The sequence below is a fragment of the Ptychodera flava genome, chromosome 6 (assembly GCF_041260155.1).
Source record: "Ptychodera flava strain L36383 chromosome 6, AS_Pfla_20210202, whole genome shotgun sequence".
Taxonomy (NCBI): domain Eukaryota; kingdom Metazoa; phylum Hemichordata; class Enteropneusta; family Ptychoderidae; genus Ptychodera; species Ptychodera flava.
The window spans coordinates 46,917,278-46,935,044 of record NC_091933.1 but is presented as its reverse complement, the minus strand read 5'-3'; the positions used below and the strand labels follow the sequence as shown (position 1 = coordinate 46,935,044).

General features: G+C 37.4%; 1 protein-coding gene and 1 long non-coding RNA gene across 2 annotated transcripts; both read right to left on the bottom strand.

Annotated features, from left to right (window-relative positions):
* Window positions 1-6,280: 6,280 nt before the first annotated feature.
* Window positions 6,281-8,588, bottom strand: LOC139134371 (uncharacterized). The gene is made up of 4 exons (XR_011552804.1): window positions 8,250-8,588; window positions 7,741-7,832; window positions 7,321-7,409; window positions 6,281-6,630 (listed from the first exon to the last, which is right to left on the bottom strand). It is a non-coding gene; the product is annotated as an uncharacterized lncRNA (long non-coding RNA).
* A 762-nt stretch (window positions 8,589-9,350) lies between these two features.
* On the bottom strand, window positions 9,351-15,047 carry LOC139136010 (uncharacterized). Its single transcript, XM_070703829.1, has 6 exons — window positions 14,880-15,047; window positions 14,346-14,436; window positions 13,811-14,139; window positions 11,373-11,472; window positions 10,910-11,037; window positions 9,351-9,362 (listed from the first exon to the last, which is right to left on the bottom strand). The coding sequence occupies exons 1-6, from the start codon at window positions 14,883-14,885 to the stop codon at window positions 9,351-9,353; spliced, it is 666 nt and encodes a 221-aa protein (XP_070559930.1). The 5' UTR covers window positions 14,886-15,047.
* Window positions 15,048-17,767: the final 2,720 nt, after the last annotated feature.

The following is a 17,767-nucleotide window of genomic DNA, read 5'->3' as shown; positions in this document are numbered from 1 at the left end:
GAGCTAGAGGTAGATCAGAATGTTTTTCATGTTATTCGGTAGGGTATTCTAAGTCTACTTCTAGAAAACAGGGTGGGAAGCTATACGCTCCACCGTCAGGCAAGTCAGCCGTTCGAGCAAACCACTCTTCCCTCGACATCCAATGAAGTCCGCCCACTGGCATTGGTTGACTCATTGCCCTTCTGTAAAGATTGTTAGCATCGAGATATTTTATTTTGGTTAACGGTTTCTCCGGATCGTAATTCCCGCCAGCTCCGCCAGGCTCTTCTGTCGCATAAGCTGGATGATTTGTTTGTAAATAATAAATATTACACTGACTGATACCACCTCGAATTCCCCTCTGAATGAAAGTCATCTGCTCTTCATCCTGAATAAGTTTAAATCTATTACCTGTATAAAGTAACATAGCATCCCATGTCAAGCCGGGCGCCGACATATAGTGGGCTGGGTCTAACTTATATGCTTCTAAACATGTGTCACGGAAATTTTCGAATATATTCGCAAGAAGGAGAACGTCGGTATCACAATAGAATTCCATATAATCTTTTATGGTCTGGCAGCCAACTTCACGCCACACCTTTCATGCGTGTTTATATTCGTGCTCCTCGATATCCTCTTCCGTCAGTTCACTGTGAAATTTTTTTCTCGGTGGGAGCTCCTCTTCCAATCGCTCGGGAGAATGTAAATATTCGTACGGGAAGAAACCTTTCGCCCGCTGAATCTCTGGATGCGAAAGTGGTACTGCCGTCCATCTATCCTCTGGCACAGTCTTTGCCAACTTCGCAAGCGACCCAGACATCAACTGCGCACTGTCCATAAACTTTATAGAAAAGCAACGATCCTTCCACGCCCCTTCCGTTCCAATAGGGGAACACGGTGGGGAGATAAAATTTTTCATAAGACACATAATTCCACCATTACCCGTCTTAGCTATGATATTTGGCTCTGGTCCGGTACCCTCATCTATTTCATGTAACTTTTTCAAAATAAAAGAACCATCGTATCCCTTGAGGTTGTTAAAGTATATAGGAATGGTTTTTGACGGGCGGCACTTTTCACAATAAAAATTATAGCAAAGCTCATCCTTTACTATTCAGTGTGTGGCGGGGTTCTCACATGCAACACAAGTCTGGCAATCCGTCCCTTTCATCTTTGCAACTTGCCAATATTATGATTTCGAATAATACTCAGCACTTCTCTTCATACACTTTAGAAATTCTGTAACACAATCTGTACCTGTGATTGTTCTTTTACTAAAAACTTTCGGCAGGTTGCCCGGCCATCGCTCAATCATAACGTAAGAAATATAAATTGGAATGTGCAGGCCGGTGTCCTTCTCAATAATTGCTTCAGTATCTGCATAGATAACGTAGGGACAAGGAATTTTCTTCTTATGTCCTTTGAATTGGCATACTTCCTTAGGAAAAACTGGCTGAGCCGTGCCTGTCCCAAAATACACCTGATGTACTTCCAACTCTTCTGTTGACGCAAAACCTCGCTTACAAACCATACAAATACACTTCTGCCTGTGCTTATTCTTACGATTACTGTTAGAATTAAGAAGGCGATTTAATTTAGTAATTGGTACGAAGTGGCCGTATTCTGAAGGATCGCGTGAGCCGTCTTCAACAACTATCAGTAAGATATTTGCTATCTGTGCTCCTGGCCCCCTATCGTAACGACCACTATATAACACAGTTATGCCGGACGGGTCAGGATCATTTTCGTAGATCTGAATCACTTGGAGTTTCACCCCCGGATTTTGCTGCTCGAAGCACTTGAATACGGTCAGATCAGCGGGCGTAGGAAATGGAATACCATCCCAGCAGTAATAGACCACAAATGGAGTGTACGTATTCCAGTGCTTTCTGGTATGACCAGCCTTCTTTTCACGAAACTCGGTATCACCTAACTTTATACTTGCTACGACTGCGTATTGGAAGCAGTTCTCGCCAGGACCACTACGTTCCCCTATCGGAACGGAAGGAGGTAGAACCAGATCGCTCACATATTTCTTATTTTTTAACCATTTATTAAGCAGTTGAATCCGTTTTGAAAGGGGGCTGTTGCATAAGCCACCGGCCCCAAGTAGAACTTCTACCAGTCTTACTTCAGAATTAAGTATCTCCTCGAGAACGAGACCAGAACCCACAACAGCTTCAGCTTTATCAAGCATTTTGGTGTAGCGTTCTATCAATTGTTCTTTCACAGCCGATTCCGATCCTCCACCTCTTTTGTGTATATACCTTCATAGATAACATAGTATGTGCGAGTTTGTACACTTTGATCTTTTGGATTTGAAAATTTGACTTCCATTTCTGTAAAAACGCGGTACATCTTTCTATTTTCGACCATGCCTTCAATATCGATCGTGGCGATATCCTCAACCCGCTTGACTTCAGGAAATTCTTTTCGTAAAACTGCATCTTTGAATGCTTTTCGTAAGCAATGCTTTTTTATGTTGTAATTGACCGTAAGTCTCCTCAGAATAAACTGAAGGTCCTGTGTCATCATTTCCTCCCATTTCTTTATTATTTCGTCTCTAAGATCTTTGAAATCTATCCTCGGTTTTTTACCGAAGGGATTTTCTAGAGACCTGAAGAATCTGTTATATCTATGTGTGTCATGGTGTATTAGTACTTTTGAGTGTCTAGCCCCCTATTTAAATCGAGTTTAAGTATATCGGTCAATTGGCTTATCTTATATTCATTCACGACTGGATCCATTGTAACTGTCCTATATACTGACCTAGGAAAATTCTAAAAAGAAAACTATTTATTCTAAATTATCAAAATCCACTATAATATTTTTATTTGTTTATATATCTCACCTAATCTTTCTAAGTCGACTAGTTCTTCCACGTCTTGAATTTCTGGTTTATAAGGCATGACACAAAATAACCTCTCTATAGGGAAAGAAAGATTACGCTTAAATAAGCATGGTTTAAATGCCAAGAATTCTATCTTACTACCTTTTCGGATATTACGAGGTACAATAGCAGGATTTTCTCTGGCTGACAATAGGCTTACTGCTTTAAAACCACAGTTGATTTCTTGAACTATATCAATACATGTAGCGAAATCGTCATTGTGAATTCCTCTTTTAAACCGAAATTTAAAATATTTAAAATATATTTCCGTCCTGATCTGTCATCCAAATACGCATTGAACTCATGTAATCTGAACCCTTTCTCAATGGCATGGAAAATGAGCTGTTTTTAAAGTCATAGGTGACCTTTTCATCTATTTCTTTTGTATCCCGGATGGGAAGTATTTGTAAACAGTCTGAGGTTTTCCCCTGTATGTATTCACCGGAGCCGCTTGAAACATAATTTCCAGTCACATCGACGGCATCTGAATGAACTATATATTTAGTGACGGTCGTGAAATCCGCTCGTTTTGGACTCATAGTACTTTTTGTCACAGGGTTGTCCTCTGGCCTATCTTAAAAGCCGACGAGGTTGGCGAAGCTACCTGTGGCATTAAAATAAACTTTAACATTTTTAGCCAGAGTTAGAAGAACGCGGCTTGTGGGTAGACTTTTTTCGAAATTGATTTTCGGCTGCATCCGAATCGCTTTATTGAGGGTATCAATATTGTAGTTACCCGGACGTATTGATTTTGTCGTCTTATTTTTTTTTGGTCGTTGCCTTCTTGATATTTTATTACATTATTCATTGATGTTATGTTATGCCACGAATGATATAGTCCACACTCTAGCAGTCTTATTTTAGTAAACTGTGATATGTCAATGCAAGGGTTAAAATTAACAGTAACGGGTTCACCCATTTTGCTTTCAATCCAAATGATCATCTCCGTGTTGTATATTATTACAAGGTATTACTTAATTTTTCACTGTATATACTACAATAATGTCAGCTGGTCCTGTCTTTGGTCTAGGTGTAAATTATGGACTAAATTTTGGTCTTGAAAATCTTCGTGATGTTAAAGTTAACAATAATACTAAGATCTCAGGTAACCATAATAAACATTACGTCCTTCAATATAAAGACAGGGAGAAATATTTTGTTTTATCCGCTGCCTCAGAGCACGCTGTAAACTTTTCCGAACTGAAAGATGTAGATGAAAGTATAGACGCTACAAAGGCTGCAAATGATCCTACTCCCTTTGCTTTGAAATGGGATGGGTCTAGTCAGAAGTTAAGACCGTATAATGTGCAGCGTAGCATGGTAGAAATATCGGATAGTGAAATTGCAGGTGGGGTGAGTGAACCTCCGGGGACTCCAAATGTGTTTTATTTTGACAGTAATGTTAACAAAAATAAGATGCGAGATTTTCGCCATTTGCTTACTCCCAATAATCCATACATTACACTACTCGGTTTACCATTTCATCTCAAGATTAGTCCTAATACTGTAATTATGAAGTCTAGTACACTACGAAGTTGGACTAATTCAGGTGAAAATTATTGTTTATATACAGCTAGCGGCACCCCAGTAAGATTATTTTGAAACACAACTTTGCGGAAACTTGGTCTGAAGAGTGACGGGGATGAGTCAGCTGTATTAACTTTACAGTCACCCAATAAACAGATGTCAGACAATATGAAAATACTTCAGCATGGTACAGTCCTCATTAGATGCATAAAGTTAGCTACAGGAGACGAGTTTGATGATTTGGTTGGATATTACGCCATGAAAACAGACAACAGAACAACTTGTGATGTTATTATAAATATCGATAAAGACCATAATGATATAAATATCGAGTGTTTTGTTGGCGGGAATAGAGTAGAGAATGACTCTGGAACTACATTTGTACGTAAAGATAAAAGTGTGAACACTTTAGATATCAGTACCATTTATCTGAAACGGCTCATTTTGTTTGAACTTGTGGACCTCCGGCACATTTTAAGGTCAGAGGAAATTTCTAAAATTTTATCTATCTCGTGAGAAAGTTAACTCCCGAGTTCAGAGAAAAATTCCGTAGAAATTTTTCATGAAAACTGTAGAATTTCAGACCTTTGTCATGACATCACGGGCTGCTAAGCAACATTCGAAGGTATTGCAAAAGCCCTACCGGAACGGTATTGCAAAAGCCCTATCGGAACGGTATTGCGCAACAGACTCAATAGGGGAAAATACTAACATAAGTGTTAATGCGACTCCGTAGGGATAAATACTAACGTAAGTGAAAATTCACATCTATATACTTACAACACAGCCAGAAGATGCGTAAGGGATAAAATTCACATCTATATACTTACATCCAGAAGACGTTCCCCTGTCGGAACGGAAGAGCATAATTTTATAATTACATCACAGTCAGAATCTATCGAACAAATGGTCTCCCTTTCATCCTGATAATAGAACGCTGTTGTAATGGGGAATTCCCCACTGAGTCATATATAGGTCATCCACGTTCTGAACGGGACTTGCGCAATGCGCTGGCTATGACTCATCGCTGCTCATGTTTGTGCAATCCATTTTAGCTACAGAGGGGGAAAATCCCCTCCTTTTAGCTAAAAATGGATAAAATGGGAGTAAATATTCTTATTTGTCACAGAAAGGAACTTATATCTACTACTTGTGGGCAATGCTCGAGATCCCTGGGATCGCCTTTGTTCTAGTCTGTAAAAGGATTATGGAGGTGTGATAGCCTTTTGTTTTCCATTGAAATTGTAGTCTGGTGGATAAATTTTCTGATGAGACAATCTGGTGCCAACACAAGGCTTTAATTGCACTTGTAGAGTTTATCTGCCACTGATCAAGGTTAAAGAAAACGCTTTTCACGTGACATTTATGTTAATAATGGCTTTGTACTGTGCTCGGTCGGATTTACATCCATGGATTTCCCTATATCAGGGCTTTCAGAAAATATATATTGTATTGGGGTTTACGAGTCATTCAAGTGAAAAAAAAACACGAAAAAATCTGAAAGTGTCTACTTTGTATATAGCATACTTGAAAACAACCAATGATTGCCCATTTGGAAATAGGTCCAAGAGCGTATTTTGTAAATTACATTAACATTTGAAACTCTAAATATAACCTAATTTCAATTTGCTTATTGAAAATTCCGATTTTGTTTATCAGTTGGCCGAATGCGCCATTTCTTGGTAAAAGGACGGCATTAGCTTTGCGCCAGGATTTCACCGCAACCATGTCGTTGTCTGGCGTTAAATAGGTTCTCCAGCGTAGTTTTACAGTTAGCCTCAATCAAGGGTACACATTCAGGCTAGTTTATACTCTAGTATTTACTCAAACAAATATGAAAACAATTACAACACATTGATTCTAGATACTCTGAGTAGTCTCGTGTCATGATTGTAAGAGCAGTCAGCTAAATCGCAAAAATCGAGTTTGATATTATGACTTAAACTTTCTGTGTCAAACGTTATTCTGAATGAAGTGATACCTCAAGTTGAGAAATTGCTACCTCAAGTACATGGAGAATGCATGCAAAAGTTTAAAGTAGCATTTTTCTCCTAAAGTTAAAATATATTATTGAATGATATTCCGCTTCGGATCAAATCCATTGGTCAACTCAATATGACTTGTCCATTGAAGACGTCCTGACGGAGCAGGTCAGGGGACAAAACCCGTCCTTCAGGTTTTGAAGAAGATTAGGTAGCGACTGGTTAATCACTTGTAATTTCCCTTTAGATTTTCTGTAAACACATGGAACATGAAAGAGCACACAACCATATCATCATTTATCCTTCATAGGAGATGGCATTTTCAAAAGTTTATATAATGCCAAATTATTGGACACGATTTCCTCAAAACAAACTTAAATGAACACCCCTGCCTTTGAAGTCCATGTTAGAGAGCCGGGGAAGGGGTTTAGATAACATATGCAGATTGTCTACTTCTTAAAGAAAGTAATTGAAGCACTAATCATATGCTTACGTGATGGGAGTCAACTTCATATTGGGCATAACTATAAGCGCCACATTTATTTTAGTTGTCATTTATGCACAGTGTATTCATGAATATCGTTTCAGAATGCATATCTGGTGATAATGAGTCATTATTAATAGAGAATATTTGGTTGAACTCGAATGTGCTCCTTTTCACTAGGCCATTTGCTAGTGCATAAAATGAATTCTTGATCATTTCACTTCAATCTCTGTCTCACGTCAGTGGTGAATCTTCCGTTCTTCAATGGCTATGGATCAGTGTAAAGTTTCTTTTTACTATTCTCTCCCCTTCTGTACTTTGAACACACACTCTCTCTCTCTCTCTCTCTCTCTCTCTCTCTCTCTCTCTCCTCTCTCCTCTCTCTCTCTCTCTCTCTCTCTCTCTCTCTCTCTCTCTCTCTCTCTCTCTCTCTCTCTCTCTCTTGCTCGCTCGCTCACCTTATCTTTATTCTCTAAGTTATGATGGCAGTGAACGTGGTCAAATGATTGCACAAACATACAGTAGAAGTTATGTTCGATGACGACACCTAGGCTCGAAGAAGAGAAATAATGTAAATACTAACATACAAAATACATAATTTTAACATCTTTCATTAACGGTGATAAAAGGAGATTCAGTTTAGTTTACGCCTTTACAACCATAAAGCAATAAAAAACTTACCCTTGGGATATTTAAAGAGAGTGATAGATGAGGACAACGTTAACTTATTCAATTATTTTCTATCGAACTTTATGAAATAAAAAGTTAGGTACTTGATTTGAATTATTGCGTGATTTACTTGTAAAGCAAACTGTGTATAATAATATAACATTGAATATCGTAAAATTGGTCGAAGTCTGCATATAACTTTTACGTACCTTACAACCATGTGCGTCCCAGGAACTTGTTCTCCTGTCCAGATACGTACACATTGTTTGTTTCACGCGCATTGAAAACTTCACGATCTGTTCTATAAATAAAAAATTATTATCTAATGTTCGAGCCACAAATAGTATAATTCATACATCGTATTTCGTAGAAAAATCTAAACTTTGTGAGAAAATAAAGGGAAATCTTATCGCGTTCTTTGGTTTTAGTTTGTTGTTATGACCAAACGAATTTTTTTGGTATTAATTGACGGAGCCTTGCTACGTGTCCAGTGGGAAGATATAAATTAATTAACTTCTGCTATGTAGCATAAATTTAAGTTTAGTTTTCGAATTTGATTATCATCTCAGATCATTATAAATAGAATGCGTTTTCAATGACAATTAAGGCGTGTTCAAGACAGACAAAAATTTCCTGTATAAGTGCTTTTGTACCATCATGACGCATGTAGGTACGTTTCGAATTTGTAGAATATGTAGTCTATCAGCACGGAACTTACTCTTCGGAATGGTGAAAGTCAGATAGTACTCTCCAGTCATCAGAAAGTAGCTCTCTGGGATGAAAATGATCGACTGGTCCCCGTTAAATTGGACGTCCACCGTAAATTGATATCCACTGTAACCACTTGAATATTCGACAATTTCACGAAAGATGTATGCTGTTGTATTTCCGTATATTGTTTGTGAGTTTGTTAAAATGATAATGGTTGCATGCAGCAACTGGAATACCTGAAAAAGGATAACGCTTTATGGCATGAGATCATCGCATAAATGCAACTATTTAATTTACTTGCAACATGTGAGGGTAAGTGCAGTGTACCTTATAATCATCATCATCATCATCATCATCATCATCATCATCATCATCATCATAATTGATTTATGATATATTTATAAGGCGTCAATATCCACAAAAAGTAATCAAGGACGCTGAAATAAAATCAACACATCACAAAAAGTAATTAAACTAAAAATCTGCAAAAACATTTTCAACCAAAGGGTAAAAAGCACAGTAGAAAGGTCAAGTAAAACCGAGAATATTTAAGCCTTATCATCGAGGCCAATCTTTTTGATGACTTAGATAATTTGCAGCAATCGCCTGGTTTTAAAAACAATGCTTTTTCCGAGATACTTGTCAGCACAAGTCCTCAGCAAAGGATGAAAGAAGTTGGTTCAAACACTACGGATTTACATGTTATACTAGTTGGAACACATAGAACTAGGTCAAAGGTCATCCAAGGTCATCCACTTCTAGGAATTAAGTTTGTTCTTTACTTGTCCGAATTCAAGAAAAACCAAACTGATACCCTACAAGCTAGCTAAATTGCATAATCAATTGACTGAATAACAAATCTACAACAAAGTTACCATCAACGTGTCTAATGCCACTTCATGTCAAAGCTGTAACTGATTTACTTGCTGATATGGAAAAAGTAGAACAAGGATCAAATGAAATTATCCCAAACTTTTGAAAAAACCCTAGGTCCCATACATAATCATATGCAAATAAAATAAAAACCTCAGGAGTATATGCATATCCATTATATAAGGTGGAATAGTCGTTAAAATGATAGACTCAACGACACTCGTGCCACTAAATATTAGAGCCGTACCTGTTGGGGATGAGATTTATGTGAAAGTAGGTCAACGGTCATCCAAGGTCCTTCCGAAATTTGAGAAACATTTTTGTCCAATAACTGATCAACATCCATCGAAAACAAAACCGCCAGTCACTTTGGTTAGCTTTGGATCAGTTATGTACGTAATTCACAATGTTTACGTTTGCGCCATACTCGAAAGTAAGGTGGTACAGACAAAACCACTCTCGGAACAAAGACAGAAATTTTCATGCATTTTCATACGCTTTTTCACATATGTGTTTCTTTGAACTACCATTATTGCTACTTGTCTACTTGTCTACCTGCCCTATTATTGGATGCATACTGTTATGGTAAGAATGTAGGGACAAGAAGAGTTCTTCCTTTTGAACTAATTAATGTAAAACTAAATAAATAAGATGTTTAGCTTTAAACTGCAAGCCGAGTCCGCAAAAAGTTACAAAAAATGGTGTAAACCCTAAATGTTATTCTTAACTGTGCGCAAATTGTACACCTTTTTAATGACGTTCTTAAGGTGACATCAGTTTCAGCACAGGAAGACAAAAAATTCACATGTAGTTGCGCATTCTCAGGAAAAGAGGAAGTCCTTCAAGCTAATGGCGAGAATCAAAGTGCGGTCTTAGTGTCAGCCAAGACTGACTGATTCGCTTTGCTATGCAGTACCCATATTTCTAGCACCTTTTCAACAAAATATTAAAATTACAAAATCGTACCGTTGACATAATAATAATGAAATTCTGAAAACTTTGCAACTAACATGTAACGCTGAAACTGTTCTAGAAAGGTCTTTATAACCAAATAAACTATATGAGATGAAATAATATTCACAACAATATTGTTCATTCATAATAATATTGACCCTTTCACCACAATAAAGAGATACCTGGATACATAGATACACACACATACGTATACATGCACGCACCCGAGCGCGCATGCACATAAATATACATACACACATTCATACATATTATGTAAATACAGACAGACATATGTACATGAATGCATTCACGTATGCAAACATGCATGCTTGCATGGCTGCATGCATACATGCATATATACATTCATACGTACCTACCTACCTACCTACCTACCTACCTACCTAACTACCTACCTACCTACCTACCTGACCATATACATCATACATACGTACATACCTACTTACCACAATATACCTACCAACCTACCTACCTACCTACCTACCTACCTACCTACCTACCTACCTACCTACCTATACATACATACATACATACATACATACATACATACATACATACATACATACATACATACATACATACATACATACATACATACATACATACATACATACATACATACATACATACATACATGCATGCATGCATGCATGCATGCATGCATGCATGCATGCACACACGCACGCACGCGCACACACACACACACACACACATACATACATACATACATACATACATACATACATACATACATACATACATACATACATAAACACATATATCTGCCTTCCTACCTGCCTACCAATTCACCCACCCACCTACCTCAAAGATTGAACCAAAGTATGTGACATCGTTCACTTCCAAATATAAACCTTCCATAAGTACATGGGTGGCAACGGGAGGTGAGTCACTTGCAAATATGATTAGGATGTCTTCTTTAGTATCCTTAACTGAGGAAATGCAAAGAGAGCAATTTTAATCCGATACCATTTGAAGGGCCTCAAAAGTTTATCTTACCATCGATCGTTGCAAAAACCATGTCTAAAATGTTTAAGAATACTGTTATCGCTTTGTTGTTGCCTTATATCGAAACAAACAAATATGTCTGGCTCACAGTCGTTTTTATGGTTATAGTTTCCACTAAATACTTTTGAGAAAACTAACAACGATAGCAACGATGGCATTTTACCATTGTGACTCAGATATTTAAGCTAATGAAAATAGCAAACATCCATGCAGTTAATAGTTGAAAGGTATCTCACTTTAGATATGAATAGATCGTCACCTTCAAGTTCATTGCCTGAACTGTTCGTAAAGGACAATGCGATAACATCATTATATAATAAGTCATGTACACCAGTAGGTATCTTTTTCAAGCATTTCACCTGTGTGAGATAAGAGAAAATGGCGCTGTTTGACCAATGGTCACAGATATTTTCTAAAAGGAGACAAACGCGATTCTTTTCAAGTACTATTTATTTTTACATATATACATACCTTAAGGTAGCTAAATACCTTTTAGCCACTTTCAGATTTTTATTTTTTTCTCGATTAAACACGTCCCAAACCCAAATAAAGTATACATTTCTAAAAGCCCTGATATAGAGCTATCCGACCGAGCACAGTACACGGTCATTATTTTCATAAGAGTCACGTGACAAGCGTTTTGCTGAACCTTCCAAAAACAGGTTTTTCCCGCCTTACGCAAACACGCTGCAAGATTTCCGGTTGAAATTTCATCATTGACAAGCCTTGACAATATCCTTCAAAACCGTGTCTGCGATTTTTTCCCGGAGGCTCCATTCAAATTATATGGCGTGATAATTAAAATTCCTTGAAAAGCACCTTCATCTAACACCTTTAAGAGCGCATTTAAAGAAAACAAAGGCATATAAAAAAATCCCAGACACGGTTTTGAAGGATATTGTCAAGGCTTGTCAATGAAGAAATTCCAACAGGAAATCTTGCAGCGTGTTTGCATAAGGCGGGAAAAACCCGTTTTTAGTAAAACGCTTGTCACGTGACTCTTATGCAAATAATGACCGTGTACAGTGCTTGGTCGGATAGCTCTATATCAGGGCTTTCAGAAAATGTATACTTTATTGGGGTTTGGGACGTGTTCAATTGAGAAAAAAATAAAAATCTGAAAGTGTCTAAAAGGTATATACATACCTTAAACAACATTAGAATATCTGTTTCTCAGTCGTGTTTAATATATCTCTCCAAAACAACGTCCGATGAAGGCACTCTATTGCATATTTCAAACCAGACATTGTGACTAAATTCAGACGGTTGACTCTACCGCAGACAGCTGATACAGTGATGGAAGGCCATGCAGGCACGTCTGTGAAATCTTGTTTGCCACTGAGCACACTGAACTGATACACTCCTTTCGAGACCGGGAGAAGTGCCCCGGTTGACTGTTCTGCGTTGGTTGTATGAATTCACTTAGTGAACCTTTTGATCACTGATATGCCCAAGTATACTTATTTAAAGCCCACTTCATTTAACCGGCTTTATCTGCTATCAATATCCGAAAAGTATACCAACAAAATTATTGACAGACCATAGTGAGATTGTTACAGGAGCAAACGTACGACAATATACTATAACTGTATAAATGAGAATATTGGGTACAAACTAAGTAAATAGATCATATGAGCCGTTCTTGTTATCTAGCCTAGAGACTGGCAGACAAACAAACTTGGATAGAGAGACAATATAAAAGACAGGTAGAGAAGCGTGCGGAGAGGTCATCCAGCTCAAAGTAATGTGTTGCTAAGATTCACTTAGTTTCTTACCCCGAGACTTAACCATTGGTTGGATTCACCTTTTAGCATGACTATAAACTGGCAGGGTCTAAATTTGTGAAACATTTCTCATTACGTTCTTTAATACTACATTACAAACGAATTTTGTTTGACAATAAAGCTCATATATATTTTGAATTTTGAAAAAGATCATTTCAATTTTGCATTTTATGATTTTAATCACTTTTAATGCCAGTCTTTAACCCCAAAACATTTAAAGGGAGGGGGTCGTCGGAACCGCGTGTCCAGCTTCCTTGTTTACAAACGATGTATTTCATGCGTTATATCTAGATGCATCACTTCAAAATTGCTGCAACATTTAACTCTTACGATTTTCATTGCTAAGAAATATGTTATAACTCACAGATACAATGTTTACATCGGTCGTAGGGGTCCCTGGCAACCTATGGGCAAAATTCCGACAACCCCCTCCCTTTAAAAATTAGAATAGATAACGCGAATCAAAATTTGTCGTTTTTTCTCTATATAACTCTAGTCTAAAACGGTTTAAAATTATTGTAAATTTCATAAAGTAGTACCAGCTTTTTTGCTTAAAACATTTTTATGATTAATAAAAAACTTGACGTTTTGTAATCAATTTATTTACCCCTTCATCCTTTGAGAAAATTATTCCTTCCAAACTAAACTTTAGATTTTCTGCCTTTTGAAATTATATTATTTACGAACGTTTTCTTGTAATCTTTGCAAAGATATATTGCTTCGAAGAAAGTGTGTTTGTTAATTGCAACGCCATTTCAGACGCCTATGGCATTACAGTTCTTTCAGTCATTTTTTATTCAAATACCATCACACAAGAATGAGAATTTAAAAAAAATATCACAGTTTATGACTGATAATAAGCTTAGCAAACTATATGTATTACATATTTGACATCGGATGAAGCTCGACTTACTATCCTATGCAATGTTTCGTTCTCTGCTTGCAGATCGGAGAAGATTTTATCTGACGATGGTAGGACAAACCCATTACCGCCTCCGATTGTTATGGAACAGTTGCTGAGATTGTGTACATAGTCACTCTGCAAGTTTAATTCTATCGATGGCGTGTCTAATACTATCGGTCCAGTACCAGGCTCAGCGTTGCGAAGAACAAACTTTGAGAGGTGGTCTGCTGTTTTCATCGTGGATTCTGTCAATAAATATCTGTTATCTTTGCTATCATCAAATTGTAGGACTGAATATCGTAATGATGTAAGAACCGCATCCATTGCCAACAGTACGTCTGTAATGAAAACAGATAAGAGCTGAAAGCTTTGAAACACACTCGCTATTTCTCATTGCAGCGTTGAGTCCTCAATTTATTCACAGTGTACGTAAAGTTGTCAATACTTATCAAAGTGGCCATCACAGTGATGGAAAAGGCATTGAACAGTTTTACGCTTATAGAAAATTTCCGCAGCTGGGCAATAAATCTTTCATTTTACTTACCTATGGCCAATATTTGGCTTTCTTCCTGCGATAAATTTAAATCATCGAGACCAGATAAAGCCCTTGACAATTCATCGAAACTGTAAGCAATCTGTGTGAGAGGCAGAAACAAAACTGTTGAGGTTTTCGTGACTGTGTTTAACAAGCCTTTATATACATATGTATGTCATAAATGGATGCTAAATTCGCCTTTTGATTTTAGACACGTGGTATATAGAAGGTGTTATCTATTCAGTCGTACCCGTAAGAATCATGGCAAATGAAATTAACTGTGCGGTTGACACATAGTGACTTTGTAATCAATACCAATTTAGGTGAATTCGAGACGATCATTGAAAGAATTGGCGAGAACACCGACTGCCACACACAAATGAACAAAGACTGTGATAACAAACTACGAGAACGGAATTATGAATTCCATACATCACGCCACGGTCACAAAACTGCACACTTAAATATGACTTTATTAATCAACGACTTGTAAGCATTCAGGAAATCCTTGGCATTTACAGCTTTAATTTAAGGAATACTTACTTCCATTATTGATAGGTTTGCATTCAGTCGGTCAGTGGCAATAATAGGCCCGACGATCGCTTCATTGGTTCACAGCCGCAATTAAATAGAACAAAATCTGATTCATGTTGATGGCACTATTAACTTCATGGTGGTTATCAGAAGCAGAAAGGAATCTTTTATTTTAATAACGATAGCTTGATAAGATAAAGTTTGATATGATAAGATGTTTTCGTATCGGACGGAAGACAGAGTGATACAAATAAATTCCGTTCAGCTCAGATATACATTCTCAACTATTACCAGGCTATGGCACTTTTCTTCCGAGCACAATAGAATCAGACACAAATCGTGGTCCTTAAAGGGAGGCAGTCGTCGAAACTGCACATATCCGGCTTTCTTGTTTGCAGAAAATATATTTCATGCATGATATCTAAATGCATCAAGTCAACATAGCTTCAACATTTAAATTTTACGATAGTAATTGTTAACAAACAAGTTTTAACTTTCATCAATCGCTAACGTACTCTAGATACAGTATTGACATCGGTCGAAGGGGTCCCTGGCAACGTTTGAGCAGAGTTCCGACAACTGCCGACCTTTACGTGATAACTGAAATGTACATATCCTGTACAGATCTAACAAGAATAAGGATAAGTAGACATGGACAGCATTTAAGGTAGTATGCACCTCGAAAGTTAAAGACTTAAACTTTTGCTCTAACTTTCCTCAAGGAATCTTTCAATCATTCTCTTTCAAAATCAAGAATAAAAATAGGGGGCCACCGTACACATTTTGGTACTAGAGAAACAAATTACCCAAGATTTACCGATATTAGACATTCAAAATGGCCGCCATCCCTGTGTTAGCTGTATGGAAGAAAACTAAAAATTTTCGAATTTCGAAAAACTAAGCCGGTGAAAAGTTTTCTTTAACCGAGAGCTTTAAAATGAACCCCCACATGTGGTATATCAGAAGAGAATTGTAAAAGTTTGAGAGTCCGAATGTCTGTCCCCGAGGTGCGTTTTACCTTAACATTAACCACCGTTGGCCAAAGGAGTCGTTAGAGTTTAGGGTAGGGATACAGTACATTACACTGAAAGATCCTTCGCTCGAGTGACGGATCTTTCAGTCTAACAATACATAGGCCAACATAAAAAACCCGTATGTCGTAGCCGAAAGCCTTTGATTAACACTAATTTCACTGTTCCTACTGTATTGCACACAAACACAACTTCGTCCCTAAAGTTGAAAATAGGGTACCACTGGCACTGCAGAATCTCGTAGAATGCACATTTGTGTGAGTCTTATAGAACGCTACTTCATTTACATCATTGCATATAAACTAATCTCCACTGTAACAACAGTAACCGAGATTAATCGTGCACTTCCTAGTTTTAGAAATTGCTTACCCAAGATCTCCAATATATTAGACAGACATATAATGTAAACGATAGTATCACAACAACTTAGGTTTACAATTTCAAAAAATAAAGAATGATAGTTCCAGAAGCAGCTCTTACGGAACCCCGTCTTAACGATGCAACCAAACTGTATGATACAAATAGTTCAAAAAAACTAGTTAAATTAAGAATGTATAGGTTGCAGTAATTCAAAAAATTATTGTTATTAAACGCAAAGAGTGCCATTTTACGTGATACTGTAAATTGCAAACGGTATTCAGAAATGCCATTGCACGAGGTACTAATCTTGGCCGTAGCACAATTTGTTATCCTACCTTTCACTGTAACAGTAAATGAACATGAAGCAGCATTGCCAAAATAGTCCGTAGCATTGTAGGAAACGACTGTAGCGCCAATTGAAAAGTAACTTCCAGGTTCGTGGCTTCTATGCATTTGCGCGATTCCTGAATTATCAGTAGCATCTGGTAATGGCCATGTTACTGGAATTACAGGTACATCAAGTGGTGTCGATGAGTTGATATCTGGTGAACACGCTATGATTGGACTTTCAGTTTCTATGAACAAAAGGGAGAATTACAAATGATTTACAGGTTGCAACCGAATATAACATGTTCGTTGGTCGTATCGACAGGATGCTATTTGAACTGCGTCAAAGGACACCCGTATTGACACACAAGATGATGCTGGGTGCCTGAATGAAGAAATAACACAAAGAACACGTCACATCGTCAATCGATTTATCATTAATTTATGCGTGAGATTCTCCGAGAAACGGAGCACAATAGTGATACGACACTATCTTATTTACAATGTCATCTTTATCACATTGCCTTCGCGACAACTGTCTTCAATGCCAGTGTTGGTATGTACTTTGCTTTATATGTAATAAAAGGCTAGCGAAGAACAGACTTTTAAGCCACACGTCATCAAGGCACATTTAACCTTTGGTTGGTATAGAAGGGAATGTTACACAGTTTTGTGTCTTCATCTCTTATCCCCAAACTTTGCCGCCGTTTTCCTTGCACAAATTCTTAATGCCCTGCTTCATAAATTAAGAAATAACGATTTGAAAATTGTTGAGAACATCATGCAGGTTAACGACTTTATCAAAGTGCATACGAAACCTATGCAGTATTAAGATTCAGATTCAGAAAACTTTATTATCTCCTCTAGAGAAATTTACATGTGGTTCTTGACACCAAATACACAATACACAATGCACTAACAAACAAAGGGACACTGCAGGTTTGTGCAACGAAGACGAATATACAAATGTGCATATCAGGATATCAGCCGACAAGAAGAAAGGTAACGCTTGCCTTTAAAGCGATGGAGTTGAGGAAACTTTGAAGATTTTTAATATTCACAAGTGTCTGTCTGGGATAATTACATGCCCTACATGTCGTATATAATTGTTTGTTTATTTTGTAGTATTCAAGATTGAAATCATTTGTCGACGTTATAAACATGGGGTTAGTTTTACAA